Raw genomic sequence first — 26,122 nt, forward strand, 5'->3', positions numbered from 1 at the left:
GACAGCGACCCGGTTATGGTTCCTGTAAACATCCTAACAGTCACAATACAGAGAGCTGCTGAACTGTATGCAGCCTGTATTCAACAACGTTGACTACTGCAATTGTGATGACATATTAGATTGTATGGAGCATGACCTGGGATTGGTTGATGATCACGGCTATGTGGGTCTCGGTTAGCGCGAAAGTGAAACAAGCACCAAGTGGAGTGCGCAATACTCTCCACCCAGCTTGCATGGGTTCCCATGACTGGCATCTTTTGGACATCTTTCCTTATTCGATTCGTCTTAAGAAACAGGCAGCATGAAGAGAGTTGTTGCCTTCCTGTGGACCTTAATATCCAACTTCAGTTACCAATTCTGTGCGTCAGATGTCTCTTTGATAGCTCCAAGGACAAGATACTGAACATAATTTACACACCTATTATTTTCCTAACTTTGGCAGTTTTGTGACATTTTTATTTCATATGGATCTAAGGGGCAAACTGATGGTGTCACACAATACTATAGTCCACTCCTTAACAGATCCAACAGTTAATTTCCTTTGATTTGATTAGAATTTTCTACAGATCTATCTGATTCTTACAAAGGTAGAATTGTACAGTTATTTCAGTCTATGAACATGTGCACATAACACAGTGCAGCCAAAAGTTAAGAACAGCCAAGATGCTATTTGTTCTCTTTTAATTTGTGATGACCACATAATGTATTTTTATTGCAAGTATTCAACAGCAGGTGCAATTTTTGACCAACCTGATCATGATTTGAATTCATTACACATTATCAAACGTTCTATGACACTGGCGACAGTAAGTTCCGATATTACAACTTAAAAAAGGAAAAAAGTCTTACCATACTGTTATTTATTTGAAGAAATCAGAGCAATTTTCCCTCATAAAAGGTACATGTACTCACGAATATTTTGCAGTACAGTTGAGAGAGCTGTTGATTGCCAAGGATATACTTTGATTTGCTCCCTTATTATTATGGCAAAAACTTGTCCAAAGTATCATTTGCCCAAAATGCAGTTACAAGTATTACTTCTTTTCATCTTTGGTTCGTTTTGCTCTTAAGAGATATAGCGCCTTCAAATACAATTTTGGAGGAGTATAGCTCTCGAACTTCGGAAGGCCAAAAAAATAGGAAATACAAGTCGCCTGATGGCCTAATTAGTATGGATTGAAAGCTAAACTATCCTAGATTTGTGCTCTGCAAAAAACCGCATGAAAAAAGACCTATGAGAGGAGAAATAACATTTTTCGCAAAAGTATCAAAAATGGCCATTTTTCACAAAATACCAAAGGGGGGACTAAAGAAAATTTTTCAAAAATGGCCGATTTTTTGGTCGAACTTCGGAGAGCTAAAATAATAGGAAATACAAGTCGCCTGATGGCCTAAATAGTGTGGATTGAAAGCTAAACTATCCTAGATTTGTGCTCTGCAAAAAACCGCATGGAAAAAGACCGATTAGACGAGAAATAACATTTTATCTAAAAGTGTCGTAAATGGCCATTTTTCGCAAAATAGCAAAGGAAAGCAAAGGAAATTTTTCAAAAATGGCCGATTTTTTGGTCGAACTGCGGAAGGCTAAAAAAATAGGACAGACAAGTCCTATGATAGCCTAATTAGTATGGATGGAAAGCTAAAGAATTCTAGATTTGCACTATGCAAAAAACCGCATGAAAAAAGACCGATTAGACGAGAAATAACATTTTATGTAAAGGTGCCGAAAATGGCCATTTTTTGCAAAATGGCAAAGGGGGGACCAAAGGTTAATTTTCAAAAATGGCCGATTTTTTGGTCGAACTTCGGAAGGCTAAAAAAATAGGAAAGACAAGTCCTATAATAGGCTAATTAGTATGGATGGAAAGCTAAAGTATCCTAGATTTGTACTATGCAAAACACCGCTTGAAAAAAGACCGATTAGACGAGAAATAACATTTTATGTAAAGGTGCCGAAAATGGCCATTTTTTGCAAAATGGCAAAGGGGGGACCAAAGGTTAATTTTCAAAAATGGCCGATTTTTTGGTTGAACTTCGGAAGGCTAAAAAAATAGGAAAGACAAGTCCTATAATAGGCTAATTAGTATGGATGGAAAGCTAAAGTATCCTAGATTTGTACTATGCAAAACACCGCTTGAAACATACCTATTAGAAGAGAAGTAGTGATTTTTCCGAAAGTGTCGAAAACCGTGGTTTTTGGCAAAATGGTAAAGCGGGGACCAAGGGAATATCTTCCAAAATGGCCGATTTATTTGGAAAAGTTTGGAAGGCCAAGAAACTAGGAAATACAAGTCGCCCTATAGTCTAATTAGTATGGATCGATCGAAAGCTAATCTATCCTAGATTTGCACTTTGCAAAACGCCGCTTCAAAAAAGACCGATTAGACGAGAAATAACAATTTTTCTAAAAGTATTGAAAATGGCCATTTTTGCAAAGTAGGAAAGTGGGGACCAAAGCAAATTGTTTTAAAAGTGGCCGATTTTTTGGTCGAACGTCGGAAGGCTAAAAAAATAAGAAAGTCAAGTCCTGTAATAGCCTAATTAGTATGTATCGAAAGGTTATCTATCCTAGATTTGCGCTGTGCAAAAAACCGCTTAAAAAAACACCTATTAGAAGAGATTTTTCCAAAAGTGTTGAAAACCGCGTTTTTGAGCAAAATGGCAAAGGTGGGACGAAAAAGAATCTTGGAAAACATCGGTTTCTTTTGGCAAACTTCGGAAGGCTAAAAACTAGAATCTTCGCTTATTTTTGTTTTTTTTAAAAGATTTTTTTGTTGCATGGGATGCGCGGTGGCCTCATGGTTAGAGTGCTGTACTCCGGATCGAGTGGTCCGTTTTCGGGTCTTCGCCGGGGCATTGGCTTGTGTTCTTTGGGAAGACACTTTACTCTCACGGTGCCTCTCTCCACCCAGGTGTATAGATGGGTACGGGCGAAAATGCTGGGGGAAAACCTGCGATGGACTAGCATCCCATCCAGTGGGAGTAGAAATACTCCTAGTCGCTTCATGCTGCGGAAACCGAAGATAAGCGCCGGCCAGATGGGCCCTGCTAAGCTCGTAACAGAGACTTTACCTTCTTTTTACAGTTGGAATTAGCTTGAAAAATCGGCTATTTTTTAAGATTTGCTATGGATCCCGCCTTTGCGATGTGGCCGAAAATAGCAATTTTTGACACATTTGGTAACAGTGGTTTGTGTCTTGTAATAGGTCTTTTTTCAAGCGCCTTTTTGCATGGCACAATTCTGGGATAGTTGAAATTGCGATCTATAGCAATTAAGCAACAAGAAATTTGGCTAAAAATCGAAGATTATTCTAGGGGTTTCCCTTCGTCTTTTTGAAGAATTTTTAGTTCTCTTACAGTAGATTTTTTCAAGCTGTTTTTTGCCAGCACAAATCTATGATCCTTACCTACTACGCGATTTTGTATGTCATAGTTGTTTAATACCGTAGAAAACTTTCCTAAAATCGCAACTCTTTTTGAACATTTGCTAAGGGTCCCCCCTATGTTAGTTAAGCTTTTGGTGCATGCCAATTAGGCTATTAGGCCACCTTTATTTCCTAGGCTCTTAGTTCCAATTATCAACATCACTATCAGAAGAGATCAGCATTGGTACAGAGCCACTAGTCAAGTGCAAGACTTTCAAGTACCTAGGGAGTATTGTTTCAGAGAATACGAGGTTGGAGGATGAACTATCTCTCAGAATGGGAAGAGCGAGTGCTGTGTTTGGAAACGTGAGGGAGAGACTGTGGAACAATCAACATGTGTCTATCCGTGTGAAATGCAAAGTGTACAGAGCGACAGTACTGGCTACTCTATTGTGCGGTGCTGAAACTTGCACTGTCTACAGAGTGCAGGTGAAGAAACTCCACGCGCACATGATGAGACACCTTTGAGCCATAATGAACATCTCATGGAAAGACAAGACAACCAACATAGAAGTGTTGAAACGAGCTGGTCTACCATCAATGGAGGACATGCTAATACAGATGAACCTGAGATGGCTCGGACATGTTGAGAGGATGGACCACCAGCGTCTCCCTCGGCAGCTACTCTACTCACAGTTATGCGAGGGCAAACGCAATCAGGGTAGACCAAGACTCAGATTTAAAAACACTGTAAAAAGAAACCTGGAGAAGCTGGACATAGACAGGAGTTCCTGGCAGCAGAAGGCTAAGGACAGAGCTGTGTGGAGGAATCTGATCAGACCCAAATGAGACAGCCATTGTCCCCCACGACAGGCTGCTATGATGATGAGCCTTCGGAACTTTGCCTAAAAAATATGTAGTTTGGAAGATTTGCAAAGGGGATTCCCTTTAACGTTTGGCCAAAAATCGTGATTTTAGACACTTTTAATAAAAGTTTTATTTCTCTTATAATAGGTATTTTTTTCAAATCGTTAAGGCCTAAAAATTGGCCATTTTTGATGATTGCTTCCGAAGAAAACTCCCGAAGGCTAAAAAACTCGGAAATACAAGTCGCCTTATAGGCGAATTAGTATGGATCGAAAGCTTAACTGTCACAGATTTGTGATGTGCAAAAAAACCGCTTGGCTGTGTGGCCATGTATAGTTATTTAGGGCTTTTTCTGCTCTGTATGTCTATTTTGGGCTTTATTTCGTTGCTTAGGGCCTACAGTATGTTTGGCTGTGTTGTGGACTGTTTAGGGTTGTGCGGTGCTATGTATGGCTGCTGAGAGCAATGTGCTTTGCTACCTAATGTAGATGTATAGCTGATTATGGTTGTGTGGGTGGTCGGGTTATGTAGTGCTCCGACCCTAACGGCCTCCTCTCCCCACCCCTTATCCCTCAGGACGGGCTGACACTCAAGTATTGAATTGGTCAGCGGAGTTCCAAATAAAGGCTGGTTGCCATCATTGCATGAACGCTATGAAAAATAATCAACGATTTCTACTCCCTTTCACAAGATTTGATCTTTATGGCCTTTCGTAACCGGTTTAGAACTTTTCTTGGGTTAGACGTAAGTTCTTCGTGCTGTGTTTAGGGGAATATCTTTCAAAAAAAATATCAGCTTTGAGCACTCGTTGATGATGTCAGAGTATGCCCAATTATTTTCACTCGATATCACAAAGTTCCAGCTGATCGCCTTGAATGGAAAATTTCTCTTTGGTTTCTTGTTAACAGCGTTTGCAGAAGGACTCCTTGGAGACAGAACCCTCAGAAAACCTTTCAGAAGTTGTTTACAAGGTTCGTAGGTACATCTTTAATGGATCTCCTACGTACAGTTCAGGAAAACAATATTGTTTCCTATTCATGTACATGCACTGTACCAATATTTAACCATATAACTTTTAATTAAGCTGTAGTTTAAATATCTTAATGTGAAAAACATTGCAAAAGCTTCCTGTAGTGCGTAACAGAATTGCAAATGGTTATGTTATTGATGATTCTTATAAAATTGTTCAGTGTTCTGTTGTCAAAATTCTATTTTGACAAATTTCAAAATCTTTCCGTAGAACTGTAAATTTGGTTTCAGCCCACTCGACTATTTTGAGCTAGAAGAAAATCCATGAATTAGTTACTTTATTATCAGAGGAAACAAACAGAGGAGCAGTTGCATGCGCACACTGTGGATATTGTGCATAACAAAGTGTGGCTTTTACTTCGTGTAGAAGACACACATGACGTAACAAAAGCTTTAGGGATCTTTAGGGATTTGAAATTCTGAATGGGTATTGTTTCACGATTTTTGTTCTATTGTTTTACGTCATGTGAGTCTTCTACACGAAGTAAAAGCGCAAAGTTTACTGCTTATTATTTTGTTCTAAATAATGTAGCTGCTCTTTGATGCTGCCTATAAATCTCTGCTGTTATCACTGTTTACATTTTGTCTCATTAACATATGAGTTAGCTGAGAGAAGGCATCTTGCTATTTACAAATTCGCTTCAAAACTTAAAAGAATCTGTTAAACATAGTTAAATTTCCAATTTTGATAAGGAGCTACTTATTAGCCATCAAAAACTATGAACTTATTGACTGAGTGGGAGGGCCGGACGGGAAAATATTTGGCCTGAATTCATGGTGTATGGACTGAGCGCAGTGAGGTCCGTGCTCCATGACCGAGGGCCAAATATTTTCCTGTCCGGCCCGACCTTAACTCAGTCAATAAGCATTTTATCATTATGGGCTCTTTACAATATTCAATTGAGCACTCAGAATATGAAGTTTGGACAAAACAAGTAACAAAAATTTGCACAGAAAATTGTTTGCATTTCCTTTTCTGGCTGTAAATAACTTGGATTTTAAAAAGCGACGAAATCCTCTAAAATTGCATTGCGCTGAGCAGTATGTGCATATGGCACTCATACAGCCATTTTCCCGATAGTTTTACAGTAAAAGCGCACGGCCCTACAGGCCATATGATAATGATAAATTCTTGGGTGGCAAAAGCACTGAGCCTATACATTCTTTGTAAAATATTGAATTTTCAAAGCGTGACTCATTAGTTATCAGGTAAAGTTTCTGAGACAGTTCATTATGTAATGCACTTTCAGTATTCAAGTGCTACTAATTTTTTGACTGATAGATTAGAAAAAAAAGGGCTTATGCTGATAAGGCAAAAAATGCACATACAATACTACAGTAGTTGCTTGGCAAAAGGAAGAAGGACATCTGAAAGATCAGAGTCCTAGATGCCCCTATACTGTACAACTGGTACATTACCAAGCCCTTGGTATAGAAATTGTGACAGACCACACAGCCACAAACGTTTCTCTGGGCTCTTTTTGAGGAGTGCGTGGGAACAAATGGTGCAGGGCTGTCAACTCCCAAACTTGTCAAATATTGAAAAGTGATAGGGATGGAATGATAGATGGCATCATATCACACTTGTTAAATCATTTCTGATGACATCATATTGTCTTTTACACAAAAAGAAAGTAGTCACCATCCCACAAGCCAGGGAAAAGTCAAAAAATGCGTAAACGATGTCATTGGCATTGCAACATTTGATTTGATTGGTTTATATCAGACTAATCACGTGAGCATTATTGCTCAAATTACAATCAGTCAATACACTTGCAAGAGTTTATGAGGAAAATAAACATTCAAATTTTTGTCATTATCAAATGAAATGTTAAAAAATTAACTCAAGAAACACAAATTATTTGAAACTTTATTGTTGTGAAAGTCGATTCTTAATAGAAATGACAAAATTCGGGGATTAATCAGGAGATTTCAGATGGTAATCTTGAGGTCAGGAGATTTGGTCCGAAATCTGGAGTCTCCCAGATTATGTGGGAGAATTTCAAGACAGTGCTGATGGGGTCAATGGTGTGTGGTCCTTATCTGAGAGGACTTGGTCTATCAAACTAGTAAACCATTTTCAAGATGTTATCACAAGAGCAGCACTAATCTTCCTCAGATATTTTAAGACCTTCCAATGAGTTTTAGTGCAGCAAGAACTTGAAGCCACCTCTTTCCACACTGTAATCTGATGCACAACCAACTATATAGGCAGCAGTATCTTATCTGGATCCCCAGGAATCGTAAAGGACTGTGACAGTCTTGAGAATGACTATTTTTTTGTGTGTGTGCTAAAGGGAGAGAAAACTACATGGTTAAACGAGCTGTAGCTCTGAAATAACTGAAACTGCAATAAAATTAATGTCTTAGTATTATTGGAAAATATTAGCACTCGCTAGTGGTCTCAGTCCTCCCTTCACATACGTGTGTGGGCTGGGTGGGTGGACGAGATTAAAATAATAAAATTGGACTGAGCAGCCAGAGGCACCTTACAGGCCGACTTCTGATCTCAACCTAGAGGTTTTGAGAACTGTAAACCGTCATGAAGCTTTTTGTTATGTGCAATACATATAAATTATATAAATCCTAGACCATAACCATAACCCTATTTTAGGATGATGTTCAGGAATTCCAAGAGGACCCACGTTCAGATGAGGAGGTTAGTTTGAAGGGCATCAATTTGCAAATTTTGCTTTAAATTAATTTCTGTCATTCTGTTTTTTGTTCGTCACTGATTTCTACTAATTATCAATTCAACTTCCAAAATTTTGTATTTGTGTCGTTATTAAATTTATCAAACTGTGCTCTTTTAGGTTCTTGGAGAAATAAAGGATATTTATTTTAGTGGTTCTTCATTTGATTCAAGTGATCATGAACTTCATGTAAGTACTGTCACAAACACAGAGGTGGGCATTACATGGCTAACATTCTTTTGAAATTACCCAGAGGAATCAGGGCTTTCGTTTACGGCTGGAGTCCAGACGTTTTGTTGGGTTGTTATTAACCAGAACTTCACATCTGGTACAATATTGGTAGATTTGTTGGCTTCTTTTAAGACAATCATGCGCAATCAATCCTTTGCCTTATTAACATTTTGCGTACTAAACGGAAGAAATTATTATAATAAATATTTTGGCATTTTTTCCATTCACGCGATTAGTTTCGTTTTCTTTAAATTTTTTTCTGCAATCTAAAGAATGCAGAGTTTCATGTAATTTATAGGGGACCCAGACCTCCTTGAGGGTCTCTGCCCAAGGCAATTGCAAATCTTACAACAGAAAATAACTATGTCCAGTACTTTCATTGTCACATCCGGGACTTTGAAAAGCTATCAAAAACCCTGCACAATGGCTCAATCATGTGAAAGTGAGTGACCAAAAGAAGCCTACTTTTGAGCTAAAGAAAGTCTGATTATTTTTGAAAAAGGTGTACTGTAAGAGAGTACTCATTAATTTTTTATGTAAATGATACTAGCTGATTCTTTTTGTCAGTATGGTGCAAATGTACATGTAATTTGCCCTTATGTCACTGTCATATAATGGCTCCACAAGGCACAGCTAAAGAGGGTTAAAGTGGGGCATCCCAACATTTGTGTCGTGCTTTGCCTCCTTGGTTTAAGCAAGCAGAACATTTTCATTAGGCTGAGATGGATTTTCTGAACTTACAGTACATGTATGAGTTTGCCTGTGTATTATTATTCTACAAGGTTCTACTCCACATCCACACCATGGTCTTCTACAGGTGTGTTTGGTGATAGAGTACTTTCTTGCTAACCTTGTCTTCTTTAGGGCCTGAGATTTACATGGTACATGTACAATTTTGACACATGCGACAAGCTTGATACTGTATCAGTCCTACAGTTCCTTCACGATTGTTGTGTATGTCCGAAAAAATGTAGAATTTTAAAACATGTTTTAAAACTCTGCGAAAAATCGTAAGTTATGTTGTAGACCTGTTGTTAAGTTTTTCACATGCGCCAAAAATCACATTGTGTAAATATGCCCTTAATAGGGTGCCCAGTTACACTGTACCTCCTTCAAGACCCGGTGTTTACATAATAATGCAGCAAATACAACCTTGGTTTCTGAAATATGATACGTGTACATTGAATTGTTAAGTTAAGATTTGCATGTCTTGTTTAAAATAGCAACTTCCAGAAGCTCTTGACCTTGATGAACTTGATGAGTATCGCGACAGCCTTCGGAGACAGCTTCAAGCAGTAAGATGCTAATAAAATTTAATAATTAATTTCAAATTATTAATATTTTAAAGGATGATACATGTATTTGGCCACTTAGAGATTTTACTTTGTCTAAAGCCAGACGATTTTACGCAGGCTTCATGCTACTACTTGAAGTCCTTGAATTTAAATTTGGACTTCAAGAGCGCTTGAAAAGCCCTTGGAAAAAAAGACTTTTGTGGAAAACTGCTTGAAAACTCCTTGAATGTTTGCTTGGGTGAAAATTGTCAAGATTGCGTCATACTAAGTTAAAGAGACATTTAAAAAATTGAGCCTAAATTTGACTATTGGGGAAACCTTAAAACTAAAAATTCTTTGAATACTCCCTGAAGCTTGTAGACAAAATCCAGTACAAACCATTTTACCTACCAAGGGGCCCCCTTAGGGATTAAAGCGTTAATTCAAATGTTCATCCCTGAAGCAACCCTCATTGTGAGTAAAATCGTCTGACAGTAGACATAGTAAAATCATTCTTTATTATGTAGACAGTCCTGATTGTTTCACGGGAAAATACACCACACACAAAATTCATACAAAACTTAACATCTGGGACTCGAGTGGCGTACATGTATTTTCTATATCCTCACTAGTGAGGATATTGATGACGTCATTTCCCGGCTTGGCATGGTTGTTTGTGCAAACAGTCAGCTCATTGCTTGTATGAATACTATACACAACTTGCAAACTATCTATGCGTATTATAATGTTAAACTATCAGATAAGATGTATTTGTTATTCCACGATCACGCCATTTTGCCTGCAGAGCTCGGAAAAATACTACGCAACTCGCAAAACATCTGCGTGTATGTTAAACCATCAAATTAATAACATGTATTTACGCCCCTTCTGTAATCAGTTAAATAATATTATCAGAAACCCATAAGGGTTGAAACGTGTAACGGCCCCTTGTGTGCTGGGAAACAAGCTTCTGAATATTCAATTTGCTAAGTACCATATTTGGAACAACAAGAGCAAGGGGTTTCCAAATATAGTACTTAGCACTGAAACATTCAACCAATCAGTTCGCACTGAATATTCGGAAGCTGTGAACTTGTGTTACACGTTTCAACCCTTATGGGTTTCTGATGTTATTAAGTACAGGTTACTTTTAACATGTCCAGAAATACATCTAATTAAATGCACACCCAATTTGGACATCCGCCAACACAAATTTTAAGTGATCGTTCGAGTCAAAGCCTTTGCTACCACATGTATTTCTAGAATAAGGTAAAGGTAAATGGGTAGTGGTTTTTTTTGGCAATAGGGTAAATGCAGCAGTTAATCTTTATATACTAAAGAGCAGCATTTGGGGGACACTTTGTGGTGTTAATTGTCTGTATTCCGTGACACGAGTGATGTAGTGATGTTGAAGTTGGGGGGAAGAGCTCAGGAACACTTTGTGATGCTTACTGAAATCTGTGTGCATCTATGATTACATGTAGGGGTATTTCTGGACACATCTGTCACAGGTATGGATCGAAATGAAAGGTTGGCAGATAATTTTATCCTTTTTGGGTTGGTCAATCAGTCACTCTTTGTATTAATCAGGCTAATGGTCTGTATGTCTTTTTATCCATTGGTCCAGTTGTCAGACTGAATGCATGTCTGTCCATCCATTTGTCCATTCACCAGTTTGTCTGTCCATTGATTGGTGCATTTGTCTGTCGGTCCAATTCTTTCAGTCTGCCTAGTAGGTATGTGTGCCCATCTAGTCATGCATCATGGTAATTGTCTGTTGGACTTTCTGTTTATATGACTGTCCATCACTTTATCTGTGTGTCAGCCTGAATCTCTTTCTTTCCATCCATTGGTTGGATCAGGTCCATCATTCTTTCTGTCCTTCTGTTGGTCTTTCTGTGAGTCTTACTGCATGTCAATCTCTCTGTCAGACAAATTTCTTCAAGTTGGTACATGTATATACATCTTTTTCATACCAGTATAAGACAGGCATAGCTCATCAGTGGGTTTAATTTAGTGTGCAGCTAAATCTGAGCTGCAGGTCGCCAGATCAATCCCCATCTCATTCCATCGATCTCTTTTTCGACTTTCCTGTAATCCATGTAGCTGTAGCTGTGAATACCTATAAAATAGAGCATTAATGGACAGGGGGGGGGGAGGGGGGGTAAAAGGTGCACACTGAGGGTCACAAGTTTATCAGTAACTAATTAAAAAGGAGGACCTTCACCTTTACCATTTACCTTTACCTTAGTATTCCTAGTGTGTAAACCAATACCAGTATGCCTATATATTGAAACTGATGTTTGAAAGCATCATTAGACAGGATTGTTTTGTGACTTATTTCAGTAAAGCTGTAAAAGAAATTAAGATAAACAAAGGTATTGCTGTAACAACTTGTTTCATTGTCAAACTTGCATTTACAGGTATCAAAGACATTATACACGAAAGTTCTTGATAATCACAACCAGTTTGTTCAGGTAAGGGTACCTGGGAAATACAACTGTGGGATAATGCAGAAATGGACAATCTTATCACGTGGGGAAAGAAGGACTGCCCTAGGTTGCCTCTTACAAGAGAACCATTCTTTTAATCTCAAATACATGAAAGTATTTATGAAAACTATAGTTATTTCTTGGTTTTTTTTACATCATCAGTGGCACCAATTATGTAGATCATGATCATCCAAGTTGATCACCAACTTGATCTGATACACTGTATTTTATTGTTTTTTAGGTGTCATGAATGTCTAAATAGTTTTCAAAATTAGGGTTAAAATAATGGAAATTAAGAGCACAGAAATTAATGCAGATGCACTTACATAATTAACGTAGCAGAAAATAATGCTCACCTAATTAGCCCAACTTAAATTAATGTGAATTTTAACAATTCACGTTAATTTCATGAAGCGTTAATTTCCTATAGTAAGGTACAGTGTAACATCTATCTCTTAACCAATTGAGTGGTCCATCATGAATGGACTGTCTCTCTGGTGTGTCTCATAATAATAATAAATAATAATAAATATTGCTAGTGCTAATCACCCTTACTTGCAGTCGAAGACTGAATTGCGAAGGGCGCGGCTCACGACATCGGGCTGAAAGCATACAAAGGTGCCTCTGGCTGCCGCTATACAGTCCATGTTTGATGTCGGAGCACAGCACCACAGCTAGATGTCAATTAGCTGTGAGTCGATTTTGATGAGGGAGGAAAACTGGAGTACCCGGAGAAAAGCCCTCGAGTCAGGTTGAGATCGACTGAAACTCAGCCCACATGCTGGCCAAGGCCAGAATTGAACCCCGGCTCGCAGTGGTGGGAGGCCCGATAGATAACCACTAAGCCACCCTGACTCCCTGATGAGGTGTCACGCTTAAGCACACCATTTCCTCACTCAACTCCATATGCCGGCTCATGCACTCCAAAGGACAAGATTGCAATCTATTTTCGGTCATCAAGTGGATTTTACAGTGGTGACCAAAAAGTGATAGTGATATTCAGTAAGTTTTAAGTGATGAAAGATATGAATGTTCAGCAAGTGACAATTTAGTTGAGGGGACCCCCTTTTGTAAATTTGTGGCATCTTTCAGGAACTGCAAAGGGTGATGGACTTACAGGAGTCACTGCATACTGCATCATCAATTTGTGACCGTGGGAGAAGGTAATTTTTCGTTACCTCTACGACTGACATTATGACGCTCATTTGATTGGCCTTGCAGATACATTAGGGGCCTTAAGATTCTACAACATTAAGACGTCAAGGAGAATGCCACCAAAATGGCTATTAATGAGCAAAACAATCGCTCTGCATGTGTGGTGTGAAAATTTGTACAGTCATGTACATTTCTTTTCAGTTCCCTGCAATTCTACAATGTAAGATGACCAAATCTCGAGCTCTGAGAACAATGTTAGCACATAGCGACAATTTTTTTTTTTGCTTGACAAGGTTTTTGTTGACGTTCCTGTTGTAGATCTCAAGGTCCCTAGTATGTCCAGGACTGCCAGTAATGCAATGCTTGCTAATTTTGATTAATTTATGCCACCAAGTGGCCTCTTACCCCTCTTCTCAACTTTAACGTCACAAGCGGGATGCCTTGTTTCTGGTCTGAGGTGCTTAACATGGCCAAAGAAGTAATTAAGGACGGTGCCTACTAATTCAAAGGTATTTTTGCCCCGAATTGTGATTATGCAGGAAAGGTATATCTTAACAAGTGTTATTGAAATCCAAAAAGAAAATTAGGGGTAACCTCACATTTTTCAAACTAAAACTGTACATGACTGTACAGTCTGAAGTTAAACACTCAAGTTTCACTACATGTACATGTCATACTGGACATCTGAAAGTACTAACAGGCAATGCAGAACACCACAAAGTGTTTTCAATATCTACTCCCAAGGTAGATGTAATGATTATCATAAACAATATCCAAAACTCTAACTTGAAAATAGCACAAATGCATAATATAAGTTATGTATTGTAGTCGTTAGTCTAAGCGCGACTTTCATATGATCTTGAAAAATACACGTAAAAACAGAACGTAAACAAAAATGCAGAACATTCAATTAATGACTTATTAAACAAAAACAAACGCGCTTGCAAACCATGTTATCTCTCCATGGAACTTTCAGGAAAGTTTTACTTACACGCCATTTGAAATGCAGGAATGTGATGTGGCAATCGAACTGTGTACTGCCCATATTAGGAGTTTCCCTGGGGAAAATAAGGAGTAGCTTTGCTTTAATCTTGCCAAACCAAATACGTAGTGAAAACTTTTTCAAGGTCACTTGAAAGGCTCTCTAATTCTTACAAATGAAAATGACTTACAGCTGTATGAGAACACTAAGTCTGTCAGGTTTACAACCAAAATTGAGCATGGACCTCTTTGCTTGCACTCTTGGACACAAGTGACGCTTGGGTTTACATTTTGCTTGTCATTGCAGACAGCTAGATCGCGCCAAGAGAGGGGTGTCTGTTGGGGGGTTAGGAATTTTAGCCAAGCATCGCAAGAAGCAACATCTCTTAATTGTTCTGGACTCACTTAGGACAATTAAAACACTGGTAAGAATATAGCATCACAGGGCATGAGCATGGGCTACAGCATGACACAAACCGCAGACGTCTACATTACCACACTTTTTATAGACAAACCCTGTAGGTGCAAACAATGTTTGTTGTCAGTATTTATCATGTCACTCCAAAAGGGTTCCCCCTGGTATTGGACTGAAGAGATTCCATCAGTATCAATTTTGGTAACATACTGTACTAAACAACAAATGAACATCTTGTCATGGACGTCCTCCTTTTTAACAGGGTTTTTAATGGGCGTGGATGCTGTTGAAGAATGCAATTAACTTTATTGAAAGAGTGATAATAATCTTGGCATGCAAGTAGTCAGGAATTTCAATATTAAAAAATATTTGTTAATCTTCATCATATTTTGTAGCAAAGGACAGATATCAGACTCAAGGAAATGCTCGAGGTGAGCCTTACCTCAACTGAATATCAACCATTCGTCTTTTTATTTAGCCTTACAAAAAGGAAAGTGATGCATACTACATGTTGTACGTTCTCAGGAGATGTGTGTGGGTACTTACAATAGCCAATCTGTGTTATAGAATGAGTATGTGATTATAAGTATTAGTTGCCACAACAATTTAATATCATTTATAGGGAATGGTAATTCTGTAATTTTCATACTGTACACAGTCCTATTATTAGCTTAGGTCTGGGGTAAGTCAATACATACCAATGTCGATATCATCTTGCATTGTAAAGCAGAATACATTAATTTTGTGGTATTTAATTTGGTGAATTATTAGCTTGCCTTGGTTAAAGACCCACTATGATCGAAAATTCATTAATTTTACTTTTACTTGGGTTCAAAACTGACCTGTGTGCCCTGGAGAGCTGAGTCAAGGAAAAAACTCTCTTGATTAAAACTTGTGCATGTCATGTGTGAATGCAGCATTATAGACTTACACGTTCATACATGTATGTCATTTTAGTGTTTGATACCCCCCCCCCCCCCCCTTCCCCACTGATGTTTAAAAATCGTCTGGTGTCAGATAGAGTAAACCCTATAAAGTCTCACTCCTAGAAGTCAATGTGTTAAGGACGGTGCCTACTATTGTTATAATTGCGCATGCATTCTGTGCATCTCTAGATACTCGGATTTCCTATTAATAGTGCTTACTAATGCAGGGATATTTTCGCGCGGTTTAAATTTATGCAAAGAAAGCAGAACTTAGCAAGTGCTCTTGCTATCCAAAGAGAAAATTGGGGGTAACCAAGAGAAAATTAAGCTTTAATTTGGAAAGGAACACCATACATTTCTTTGTATTTTAAAGCTTTTTGCTAATATTGTTGATTAGTTATCTTTGAAAAATGCGTGGTTACCCCCAATTTTCTTTTTGGATTTTAATAGCACTTGTTGAGATCTGCTTTTGCAGCAAATTCATAAAACTGCTCAAAAATACCTTTGAATTAGTATAGGCACCGTCCTTAAAGGGGAGTTTTTGAGTGGATGTAGAGGTTGTTAACCCATTGACTCCTGAGCTCCTCCTGTATTGTAATGTTCTCCTCTCGCAATTTGAACCTTTGTTTGGACTCCAGAGGGACATGCTTTTTGTGGATTGTTTTTTAAGCTGTTCAAAGAACTTGCTGCACGTGTTTTATTGGGTCTAAAAGCACTTTGCTTCGCCTTGTATTAACTTTCTTAAACCCAGTAAAACACTGCTGCTCGTTTTTTAAACATTAGATATGAAATACTTTTTTTATATTTCTTCTCAACAGGAAGAAGATTACCCTGGTGCTATTAACTTGTGCTTGGAGTGCGAGAAAGCTGCACAAGCATTTAAGCATTACAGCTGTATAAGGTACTAGAGACTAATTTGTCAACCCCAATGTGTGGTGCATCTCAGAAGCACTAATGAAAAAGCATTAACTGAAGTGTTATGCTGACTGCCTTCGACACTGGGCTTGATGGTTTGATAAAGGAAAGGAAAGGAACTTTATTCAAGTGTCTAGTCTTCTAGCGCTGTAGCACTAATTGGGGACACTGTAAACTGAAATCAACAAATTAATGCAAATCAAATAAAATGTTGGTTTTTGAGGAGAGGGGAAAATCGGAGTACCCAGAGAATAACCTCTTGTTGCAGATTATACATGTAGAACAAACAAACTCAACCCACGTAATTTTTTTGACGCCAAGTGTGGGAATCAAACCCCAGGCCACATTGGTGGGAGGCGAGTGCTCTCACCACTGTGCCGTCCCTAATTCCCAAAAGGATGCATCCCAAACGGATACATCACAAGTTCTTTTAGAGCACAAATTGGACTCCTGTGCTACCACAATAAATTTGCATATTGACACAAAAGAAAGACAAAATAGTGAACTTTCAACACAAATCAGAGGAAATGAACATAATTTTAACCACTAATTTGACTAGGGAGAATTCTGCGTGATGTATGGTGGTCAAAAATTGAAGATTCAGAAGAAGAAAAATTACAGATATCTTCGGGAATACAGTTCCTTGATTGTTTACTAAATAGGCCTGAAAATTGACAATTATTGATTGTTTTATGTTCATAGTGAACTGAGTTCCAATCTCCAAGAGACACTGATCGACATTGAGGTGAGGGTGACATTTAAGAACACTTTAGAGAATAAATTTAGCTTTTTGATCAAAAGAATTAGCAGTAAATATAAGGGGCTAAAGTCACCGAGGATGGAACTAAATAGCTTCAACTCCAGACCCTTGCACATTATCTAACTGACAAAACCCTTACCAATAAATCAGTATAATTAATCATAATTATGTAAACAAATGTATGAATTTTTGTCCAATTATTGAATCTGGTTTTAGAAGCGCTGTCAGTTACATAGCCCTAAGGGTATTGAGGGATTGATGATTGTTTTTTTTGTAGAAACAACTTGACGTGGCATTAGGAAAGCTTTGTAAAAACTTCAATCCTGTCAATTATGAGCGGCTGTTGACAGCTTACAGATACCTTGGAAAGACAGAAATAGCTTTGGATCAGCTAATCATCCACTTCATGACAGCTATCAATCATGAGTCATTTTCCATTATTTTGACGCACACTGAGGTATGTTTTGCTCTTAATTTATTTTCAAAGCTTGCTCCTCCTCAGAAAATGTTCTCTGCAAGACAGCTTTGAATTGTCTTTGGGAAAACAAAACTAACTAGTTTCCCAAGGGACCAGACATTAAGTGCTTTGTTATATATTAGACTTTTCCTGCAACAATCGCGGCAAAACATCCAGAGCGGGCAACAACTGCGGAATTGTATCCCGGCGGGATACATTTGAATTTGATCAGGGCCACTTGACCAAGAATCAACCAATCACAGTGCTCGTTTTGTTGAGCGAAAGTCTAGGTATATAACAATATTATTATACATAGACTTTCACGTAACAAACGGGTGCTGTGATTGGTTTTTTCGTGGTCACGTGTCCCTTATCAAATTCAAGTGAACCCCGACCCCGACCGACCTGCAGTTGTTGCCCGCGCCGGATGTTTTTCTGCGATTGTTGAAGGGAAAGTCAAAAGATGTAACAAAGCACTTAGCGTCTGGTCCCTCGGAAAACAAGTTAGTTTTGTTTCCCTCGTCTTCGTCTCGGGAAACATCAGTCTCTGAAAAACAAAACTACTGTTTCCCTTGAGACCAGTTACATTAAGTGTATATTATAAACTGCAGGGGCCCGGTTCTCGAAAGTCCCGAAAAGCCGTTTGTGAAACTGTAAACCTCTCGTTTTGGAAAGCCTATTTTTAACATGTTTTCAAGGTAACAAAAAGCAAAATGATTGTGAAGTTTGACGACTTAAATCCTCTCCGTTCTTGAGATACAGAGGGAATTGTGACACCCCACCCGAAAGTGACCCGTAAAGTTTCGGGACTTTAGAGAAACGTTCCCCAAGGCCTATCCCCTGTTCAAAGACAGAATAGCTTAATCCTGTGGATTAGTGTCCATCCGACAGTTTCAACCTACAGTACGCAAAGATTTAGTAGTTTCTCATCCAATAGTGAATATGCACACTCTAAGCGCATCCAAGTAAAGGCGTGTCCAAAAACCTTAGTCAAAATTTAACGTGAAGTATATTTTTTATGTCTGGATAGTAACTGTTCAGTTAGTATAGAGCGAGTTTCAATCGAGTGTCGTAAAACCAAAACCAAAGTAATTACTTTGGCCAATCAAAAAGGACGGAGGCAATCCAGTAAACCAATCAACACTCGAAGTAATTACACGTAGCCAACACAAAGCGCGGGAAAATGTGCACGCGCGAGCCACGATTGGTTTTGGTTTCACTTCTGATTGGTTGAAAAAGTGGCGCGAGAACTTTGAACCAATCACTGAGTGAAGAAATCATAAACCAAAGCAATTCGCTAATAACTTTCGACACTCAATTGAAAACCGCTCTATACATGTACTAAAACAGTGGGTAACGTTGAAGGTGCATTCTGATTGGCTACTCGAAAATATTGCGATCGTTCCAGGAATAAATGAGTCCTAAATGACCTTTTTGTGCTATATTATCTCACTGTTTTACATGCAATGTATACTATAACAACTATTCACCTCAGTGCAGGTGGCTAGTAGTGGATATTTCCGGAGCCGCGAAGCAGCGAGGTAAATATCCATCACTAGCCACAGTTGTAAGAATGTGTCAGTAGACTTCACTCATGGAAACACTTTTATTTACAGGAGTATTCGCCAGAAACCCCAGAAGACAGTTTTCAACATCTTCATTTTGAGGAATACTGCAAGGTAGACGAAGGTGGTTGCAAGTCGTACCCCGGGCTACTTTTAGCTTTGGCATTAAGATGTCCTCCCAACAAATCGTTTTCCTTTGGATAACTATATTCCTTTATTCTGTTGATCTTAAATGTCATCTCAAATCGGTAATTACGAGCGCGCCTCATAATATTCCACCTATTTTGCGAGCCAATTATTGTCTCGAGTTTTCTCTTCTTTGAAGGAAATGCAATGGCAATGTTTGAAAGCTGAGTGTACATCGAATCGTGATACTATTTGCGTGTGAGATCAGAGGACACCCGCAAGGCTATAGTTGCTCCTCCTCTCGAAACTTTAGCATGCATCCATTACTCAATGTCCACAGACTGAGGCAAGAACTGACTCTTAAAAAAAAAACCAGTTGGGGAGCTGCACACGGTTTCGCGCCAAACATAGAGACTGGAATCCCTAAAGAATGCGCATTCTTAATATACCGTATTCTGTTTTTTTTCACTTTGCTGTTGAGAGAAAAGAAAAATATTCCTATTCCCTCAATTCCGAAAACTGAATGCCGGAAGCACCAACCAACTGATTCAATCGGTTGCAGAACATTCTGAGACTCTTGAACATCAGACCACTATGCGAAAGCCTATGGGTTCAAACTCTGGACGAACCAACGCTCAAAGTCTTAGAATAACTAAAATAACTGTGCTCCTTTTGTAATCACTTCTTCGAATGCTTGTACTTCCGAATCTTCTCAGGTCAGGCCTCAGTTATTCAAAAGGGAGTAATGCTATCCACCAGATAAATAGCGCAATTGGTTTGGCAATACTTATCCACTGGATGGTGATTTATCCTGCGGATAGCATTGCCCACCTTTTGAACAACTGGGACCAGGGCGGTAAACCGTTGACCCTGTGACACAGCTCTTGCTGTTTAGCCCTGACACACTATTTACAGACAGTGAATCATGGAGTCCCCGGTGTTGAGGTTAGGACATACTTTAAATCATAGTGGAACTCAGCTTTGTTGTGTAACTTCTATCGCTATGGTGAAACTCAAGTAAACTCATATCCGGCTTAAAAATAACACAGTTTTGGTCTTTTTTCACCATTGTTGTGTCTTTTCTCTAAACATATGGTTACTACAAATTATGTTTTTCAGAAGGTTGGCACAGATCGGTTCACACCATGTTTGCTGGATCTTTGCAAGGTATTGCATAGTCTCAATAACGTATTGCGTAAAGGGTTCCTCACTTTAAATCACAGGAAATAACCTCTACAGTCAAATATTTGTTTAAGGGTTTTACAAAGAAAGCGCTTGTATCCGAAACAAAAAAGTTTCAGAATCGGCTATATTTGTTTTCAACTTCCCTGGCGTCGCTATTTGGAATAACTGTGACCTCTAACGATTTCCCAATTGCTGTGATATTGACCACGCCTACGAAATTTGAAGGTGAAAATAGGTCATTCATTCTTATGAAATTCATTTTCCAGGTACAAACACCGGTTTGACTTATTCAGTATGAGGCTAGAGTTTCCCTTTGAAAGTACCTTTAGGAGAACAAATGGAAGCTTAAAGCATGGTTCTTGCTAGCGCTGCATGCTCATGCATAAGCATAATAGCGCTTGTGTGATAGTTAGTGCGACATTAAGAACTTGAGAAAGCTGGATTGAGGAAGAGATGAGGTCAAAGACTCGATCACCCAAGAATGCACAGAGTACTTTTAAAGACGAATGCAAAATTTGTGATACTTTTAAGGACGGTGCCTACTATCGTTATTGCGCATACGTTCTGCGCATCGCGAGATACTCGGGTTTCCTATCGGTGATGTTTACCAATACAGTGATATTTTTGCGCGGTTTAAAACTATCCGGAGAAAGTAGATCTTAGTAAGTACTCTTGGTATCCAAAAAGAAAATTGGGGGTAACCATGCATTTTTGAGAGATAATTAAGCTTCAATTTGAGAAAGAACGCCATACATTGCTTTGTAATTTAAAGCTTTTTACAAATATGTTATTCATCAATTATCTTTATAAAATGCATGGTTACCTCCAATTATCTTTTTGGATTTCAATAACACTTGTTAAGATCTGCATTTCCTGCATAATCATAAACCGTAGGCACCATCCTTAATGACACCTGGAGAATACAAGGGTCAAGCAATCTTGCATTTTCTAGCAATTCTGTTGTAGGATGCTTCGCCAGCTTTGGACTTGGCCAGCTTTGGTGGTGGGAATGATCCTAGAAAAATTGGATTCTTTGGAGTAATATACAATATTGTGTTTTCTAGAGTTAAGAAAATTACTCTTTTTTCCTTCCTATTACTGTTGTTTTTGGTAAATGCCACCATTGATTTTGCAGACTCTGTGGTCGTTTATGCTGAGCTATCATCAAATCTACAAATGGCATGAGCAATATGACCCTGCAATGCATCTTAGCTCCACTGAAGAGGAAGAACCATCAGTCGAGGCAGCTTTCAGCAAGAATTACATCCAACAGAAACTTGATAATGGGCTTAACAGGATATGGAAGGTTAGCAAAACTAAACAGAAAAGGGAGGGCTTTTTACTATTGTGCTCCACGTGTAGCTGTGTCGAAGTCCCGTATGTAAACGTAATAAACACGTGACGTCAGCTAGTAAGAGTTGTTAACGGCCGGGAGGCTTGTGCACGTTGCCTCATGCGGCGATGATGATGATTATTATTATTATAATTATAATGCTGGTGACGGCGACGGTGACTGTTACCATGGTGATGGAGATGATGGTAACGCTGATGAGGGCGATGATATATGATGGTGACGATGATGATGATGATGTTGTTGTTTATGACGATGATTCTTATTATAATATTGCTAAAGAGGGTGCATGAGGACGGGGACAGCCACCGCCAACCGACGGTACCATCAACACCGTTGTTTGGACGCCAGGCACGTCAATGTCACCTCCGCTCCATTCAACTCGCCGTGATGGTGACGGCTTTGTACCCTAGGTTCATTTGAATAGTATTGAAAAAAAAGGACGCTAGTTACTATAAAAGTGCGCACCCTTTTCCTTTTTAGCAAATTGGGTAGCATATGTAGAGGATATTACACGGTGGCGAGAAGATATGAATTTCATATTTGAGTGGCAAGAACAACACGAGAACAGAAAGAAGAACCATCAGTCGGAAATTGTGACCTCATTGCTCATACGAAAAATACCCCACTCGGTTCCCGGATGAAGTGGTCGTATTGATTCTCCGAGTGTTTCAGTTCCCGCCAAAACACTCCCGTCCATATAATGGAAAGGATTCTTGCGATAACTTTGGATCACCCGTGATAAAGACACTAAATAGACATAACTGTTGAAACGTTGTGTCTTTGAATTGTACCTTTTTGTAAAGAGAACTTCCACTTCAACAAAATAATAATAATAACTTTACATCACAGGAAATAACCTTGACATGTCAATTAAGCAGGTCTACCACATGTTCACAATTCCTTTTTTAGAGCCAGATCCTTAAACTCCAGGTATGAGTTGTTAATAAAAGAGCCCGAAATCCAAATTCGCCTCCTTCCTCGAGAGCGTTTGCCTTCCATTCTCCACTCAATCACTAGTCTGAACATATTGCTGCGTCGAATATTGTGTGCAGCTTATTTCGTTTCCTTATACAAACACTTTCTTTTAAGCAAGTTTCGAACAAATTTGTTTGGAAATATTTTATTTATTTGTTTGAGCAGGTTGAAGTTGTGGCAGCTATTTAGCTGATGTGGACCTGCTATACCCACCCACCCATATACTCACAGAGGACAGCCACATTACCGGGAACTTCATCCCCTACTACTGCTACATTCACTGAATTAAGTTTTTCAAACCGGAGAAGCATCTAAGTATGTCTGTATGTCTAACCTGAATGCAGTTCATGTGGCACGAATTTTTTATCTCTTTCTTCCAGGAAGTTCAGGAAAGGATAAAAACGCACGTGCTAGCAACCGATTTGTCCCACTTCAAATACGATGACTTTATCTTTGTTTTGGATCTTGTAAACAGGTAATGGCAGAAATTTGTATTTGAGCGTTGGGTCCCTTCGCTGCACATTTCCACAACTGAACGTTGTGAAATCTGGTTTTTATTTCGGTTAGGTTGATTGCCGTTGGCGAAGAATTCTGCCGAAGTACGTCAGAAGATCTCAATGAATCCATCAGAAAACAAACTGTCAAATATTTCAAGACGTATCATAGGTCCCGGATGGATGAACTGCGCATGTTTCTCGAAAACGAAGTGTGGGAATTGTGCCCTGTCAAAGCGTCATTCAAAATTGTCGATCTTTCTGTGAGTATTCGGTGAGACCCTGTTAGTCACTGAGGTGCCGCATGATGTCGAACTGAATAGTGGAATTATCGAAGTGATCACAGTATCCTTGGATGTCCTTGAATTCGAAAGCCACTGAACAATTTAAATCTGGGAAGTTATTGAGCGCGTGTTGTAATTTCTTGTTTTGGCATTAAATGGGTTTGAGGAAGACTTCGACGAAAGGACATGAACGAAACGGCCCCAGAAAACAACAGTTTTAACTCTAATTTTTCTTCTTATGAAAGAGCTAAAGGCAAAGACGTCAATATACCTGAGCTGGTTTGTTGAAACCACGGTCAACAGTTAGCATGCATCAAAATCACTGCAAACTAAAAAGGTTTTTGAAGGGATTAAATTTTACAAATAACATTTTTAAGGAACTAAAAGGGATAAGAGGATCCGCAGAGTTTTACGAAGAGTTTTCCGGGGTTGTGGCCCTTTATTGTCGTGTTCTTATACAATTTGTAGAGAAATCAGACATATCCTTGAAGGTCTGTCAAATTTTCGTAAAACATATACGACTGGACTTCTGCTTGATGGTCAATCACCATTCCCGTATTTTCTTCCTATAATCGACATTTAAAGGTAAAACGCAATACTATTTCAACTGCTTCAATAAGGAAATTAGACAGCCGTAATGTGACTCAAAAGCTGAACGAATCGGAAAACGGGTCGGTAACGGATTCGGCAACGGATTCCGGCGCTTTCTTCGCATGTTTTAGCTTCATGAATGTTCTTATTGACGCCGTTCTTCTTTTAGGAATTTCGTTTTATGAAACATCAACAACCCGATCTCAAAACGCATCGAAGAACAGCCTCTGGAACACTTCATACATCGGACTCTGGTGTGTAGGTCTTGTGTCTATCTCAGTTTGAGGTCACACTCGTTACATTTTTCTTGGTTTGCAGGTGCATTATCATATATTGGGATCACTTCAGTTGAGAGTGTTATTCAGTAGCAGCAGGCTTTGCTCGACCTGACTTTCTCTATACTGCGCATCCTTGAGTCGAGTCCAATGGACGATACCAATTGGAAAATTGATGTATATTATAAAATAAGAGGAGCATTTAGCTGCAAGCAGGCAATCAAGGTTGAAGTCAGGCCAAAGAACATAAATGCAAGATCTTTCGTCATGTTGGATCGATTGTTGCGCACGCAACTGTACATGAAAATGCCAGTGTCGAGTGACGTAAGCGTTTTCGACAACATCCGTTTTCGCCCGTACACACTGAACCCCCGTTTTCAGAAACGCAAAAGGTTTTCGCAGGCAAACACCTCTTTTTCCCATCGAATAAAAGGTATGCCTTTTTCCAAACAAAAATGCTTGAGTGTGGACGGGGCGTCCATGTTGCTAGACGAAAACGAAAAGGATCTCTCATTAGCTTTTTTGTAATATTCATCTACCAGTATTTGTCCATTTGTATTCGAAGAGATTGCTTTTAAAGCACCTGCAGGTCTTCTAAGGTTAAGGCCGCGCTTTTACACTCGTCAGTTCTTCTTGCAACATTTCTCACAATTCTGTTGCGACAAAAGTTCTCACATTGTGAAACAATTTGCTAAATAGAATCGGTCTTACGGTGGGCAATGTTTTTAACAACTTGCCAACTCGCCATGGCGTTGCTCCACAAACGTTACACAGTGTAACACCGCCTTTAGTGAAATCGGCAAGTACCGTAATATGCTCATTTGCTGTCTATGAAACTTGTTCAACAGGTTTCTTCTCTCGTTACTCCTCACATGGTAACCCGTTTGACGACGTGTATGTTGAGGATGAGGTCGAGGACGTGTTAGCTGAAAATGGTGTAAGTTTGTAAGCTGGGACGTGTGGACAATTTGCTTTTGCGCATGCTCTCTTTGCAGCTTACATTACAATATGGCAACATTTTCGAAGAACGATAAACGGTAAAAATGCATAACGTTTCGATGACTCCATGTCATCACTTTCAAATGTAAATGTAGAGAAGTGAAAAAAGACAAATATATGCGTCGACGGAATTGAAAGAGTTAAATAGTTTGGATAACAATTCATATACTGTATTTATTCGATTAAGCCCCCAGGGTGCTTATTTAATTTTTGGAATTTCAGGGTGGGCCCTTTGAGGCTGGGCGCTTATAAAATTTTCACCATTTTCAGTAAGCAAAACGTACATGACAAAATATTAAAGCATATAAATTGTAACAGTTCACTGTTCGGTTTACGTATGCCCAGGACTAACTCATTGTTCGGTCTTCGCAGAAGTCTCTTTAGCTATCATAATTCTCAACCAACTTCAATGTCATCGTCGCTCAGCTCAATAAGTGAACTTTCTGGTGCTGCCTCCTCGACATCGACAGCGTATTGTCAGCAAATGGGTCAGTCGCGCGAGAAGCTTTTAGGGCTTGCTGGATGGATGCCAGGCGATCTTGTCCTTGGGGATGGGCGCTTATTCGAGGCTGGGCGCTTAATCAAATAAATACGGTATTTGTGTTCATTTTAAACTTCTCTGCATTTACATTTGATAATGATGACATGGAGTCATCAAAACGTAATGTATTTATATTATTTATCTTTCGTTTAACAGGTTTTAGGGAATCGATT

At 39.0% G+C, this 26,122-nt stretch overlaps 1 protein-coding gene across 1 annotated transcript in view; it reads left to right on the forward strand.

The window, feature by feature from the left end:
* Positions 1 to 4,851: 4,851 nt before the first annotated feature.
* Positions 4,852 to 26,122, forward strand: part of LOC138012455 (syndetin-like) — a 41,259-nt gene continuing 19,988 nt past the window's right edge. The window contains exons 1-19 of the mRNA XM_068859230.1: positions 4,852 to 4,976; positions 5,141 to 5,203; positions 7,876 to 7,920; positions 8,075 to 8,143; positions 9,409 to 9,480; positions 11,883 to 11,936; positions 13,044 to 13,114; positions 14,395 to 14,512; positions 14,898 to 14,933; positions 16,247 to 16,329; positions 17,046 to 17,088; positions 17,381 to 17,560; positions 19,177 to 19,239; positions 20,371 to 20,418; positions 21,572 to 21,742; positions 23,146 to 23,240; positions 23,333 to 23,522; positions 24,304 to 24,388; positions 25,258 to 25,346. Coding sequence (XP_068715331.1) covers positions 4,935 to 4,976; positions 5,141 to 5,203; positions 7,876 to 7,920; positions 8,075 to 8,143; positions 9,409 to 9,480; positions 11,883 to 11,936; positions 13,044 to 13,114; positions 14,395 to 14,512; positions 14,898 to 14,933; positions 16,247 to 16,329; positions 17,046 to 17,088; positions 17,381 to 17,560; positions 19,177 to 19,239; positions 20,371 to 20,418; positions 21,572 to 21,742; positions 23,146 to 23,240; positions 23,333 to 23,522; positions 24,304 to 24,388; positions 25,258 to 25,346 — 1,617 coding nt within the window. The 5' untranslated portion in view covers positions 4,852 to 4,934. The remainder of the gene's footprint in view (positions 4,977 to 5,140; positions 5,204 to 7,875; positions 7,921 to 8,074; positions 8,144 to 9,408; positions 9,481 to 11,882; positions 11,937 to 13,043; positions 13,115 to 14,394; positions 14,513 to 14,897; positions 14,934 to 16,246; positions 16,330 to 17,045; positions 17,089 to 17,380; positions 17,561 to 19,176; positions 19,240 to 20,370; positions 20,419 to 21,571; positions 21,743 to 23,145; positions 23,241 to 23,332; positions 23,523 to 24,303; positions 24,389 to 25,257; positions 25,347 to 26,122) is intronic.

This window comes from Montipora foliosa, chromosome 8 (assembly GCF_036669935.1).
Source record: "Montipora foliosa isolate CH-2021 chromosome 8, ASM3666993v2, whole genome shotgun sequence".
NCBI lineage: Eukaryota > Metazoa > Cnidaria > Anthozoa > Scleractinia > Acroporidae > Montipora > Montipora foliosa.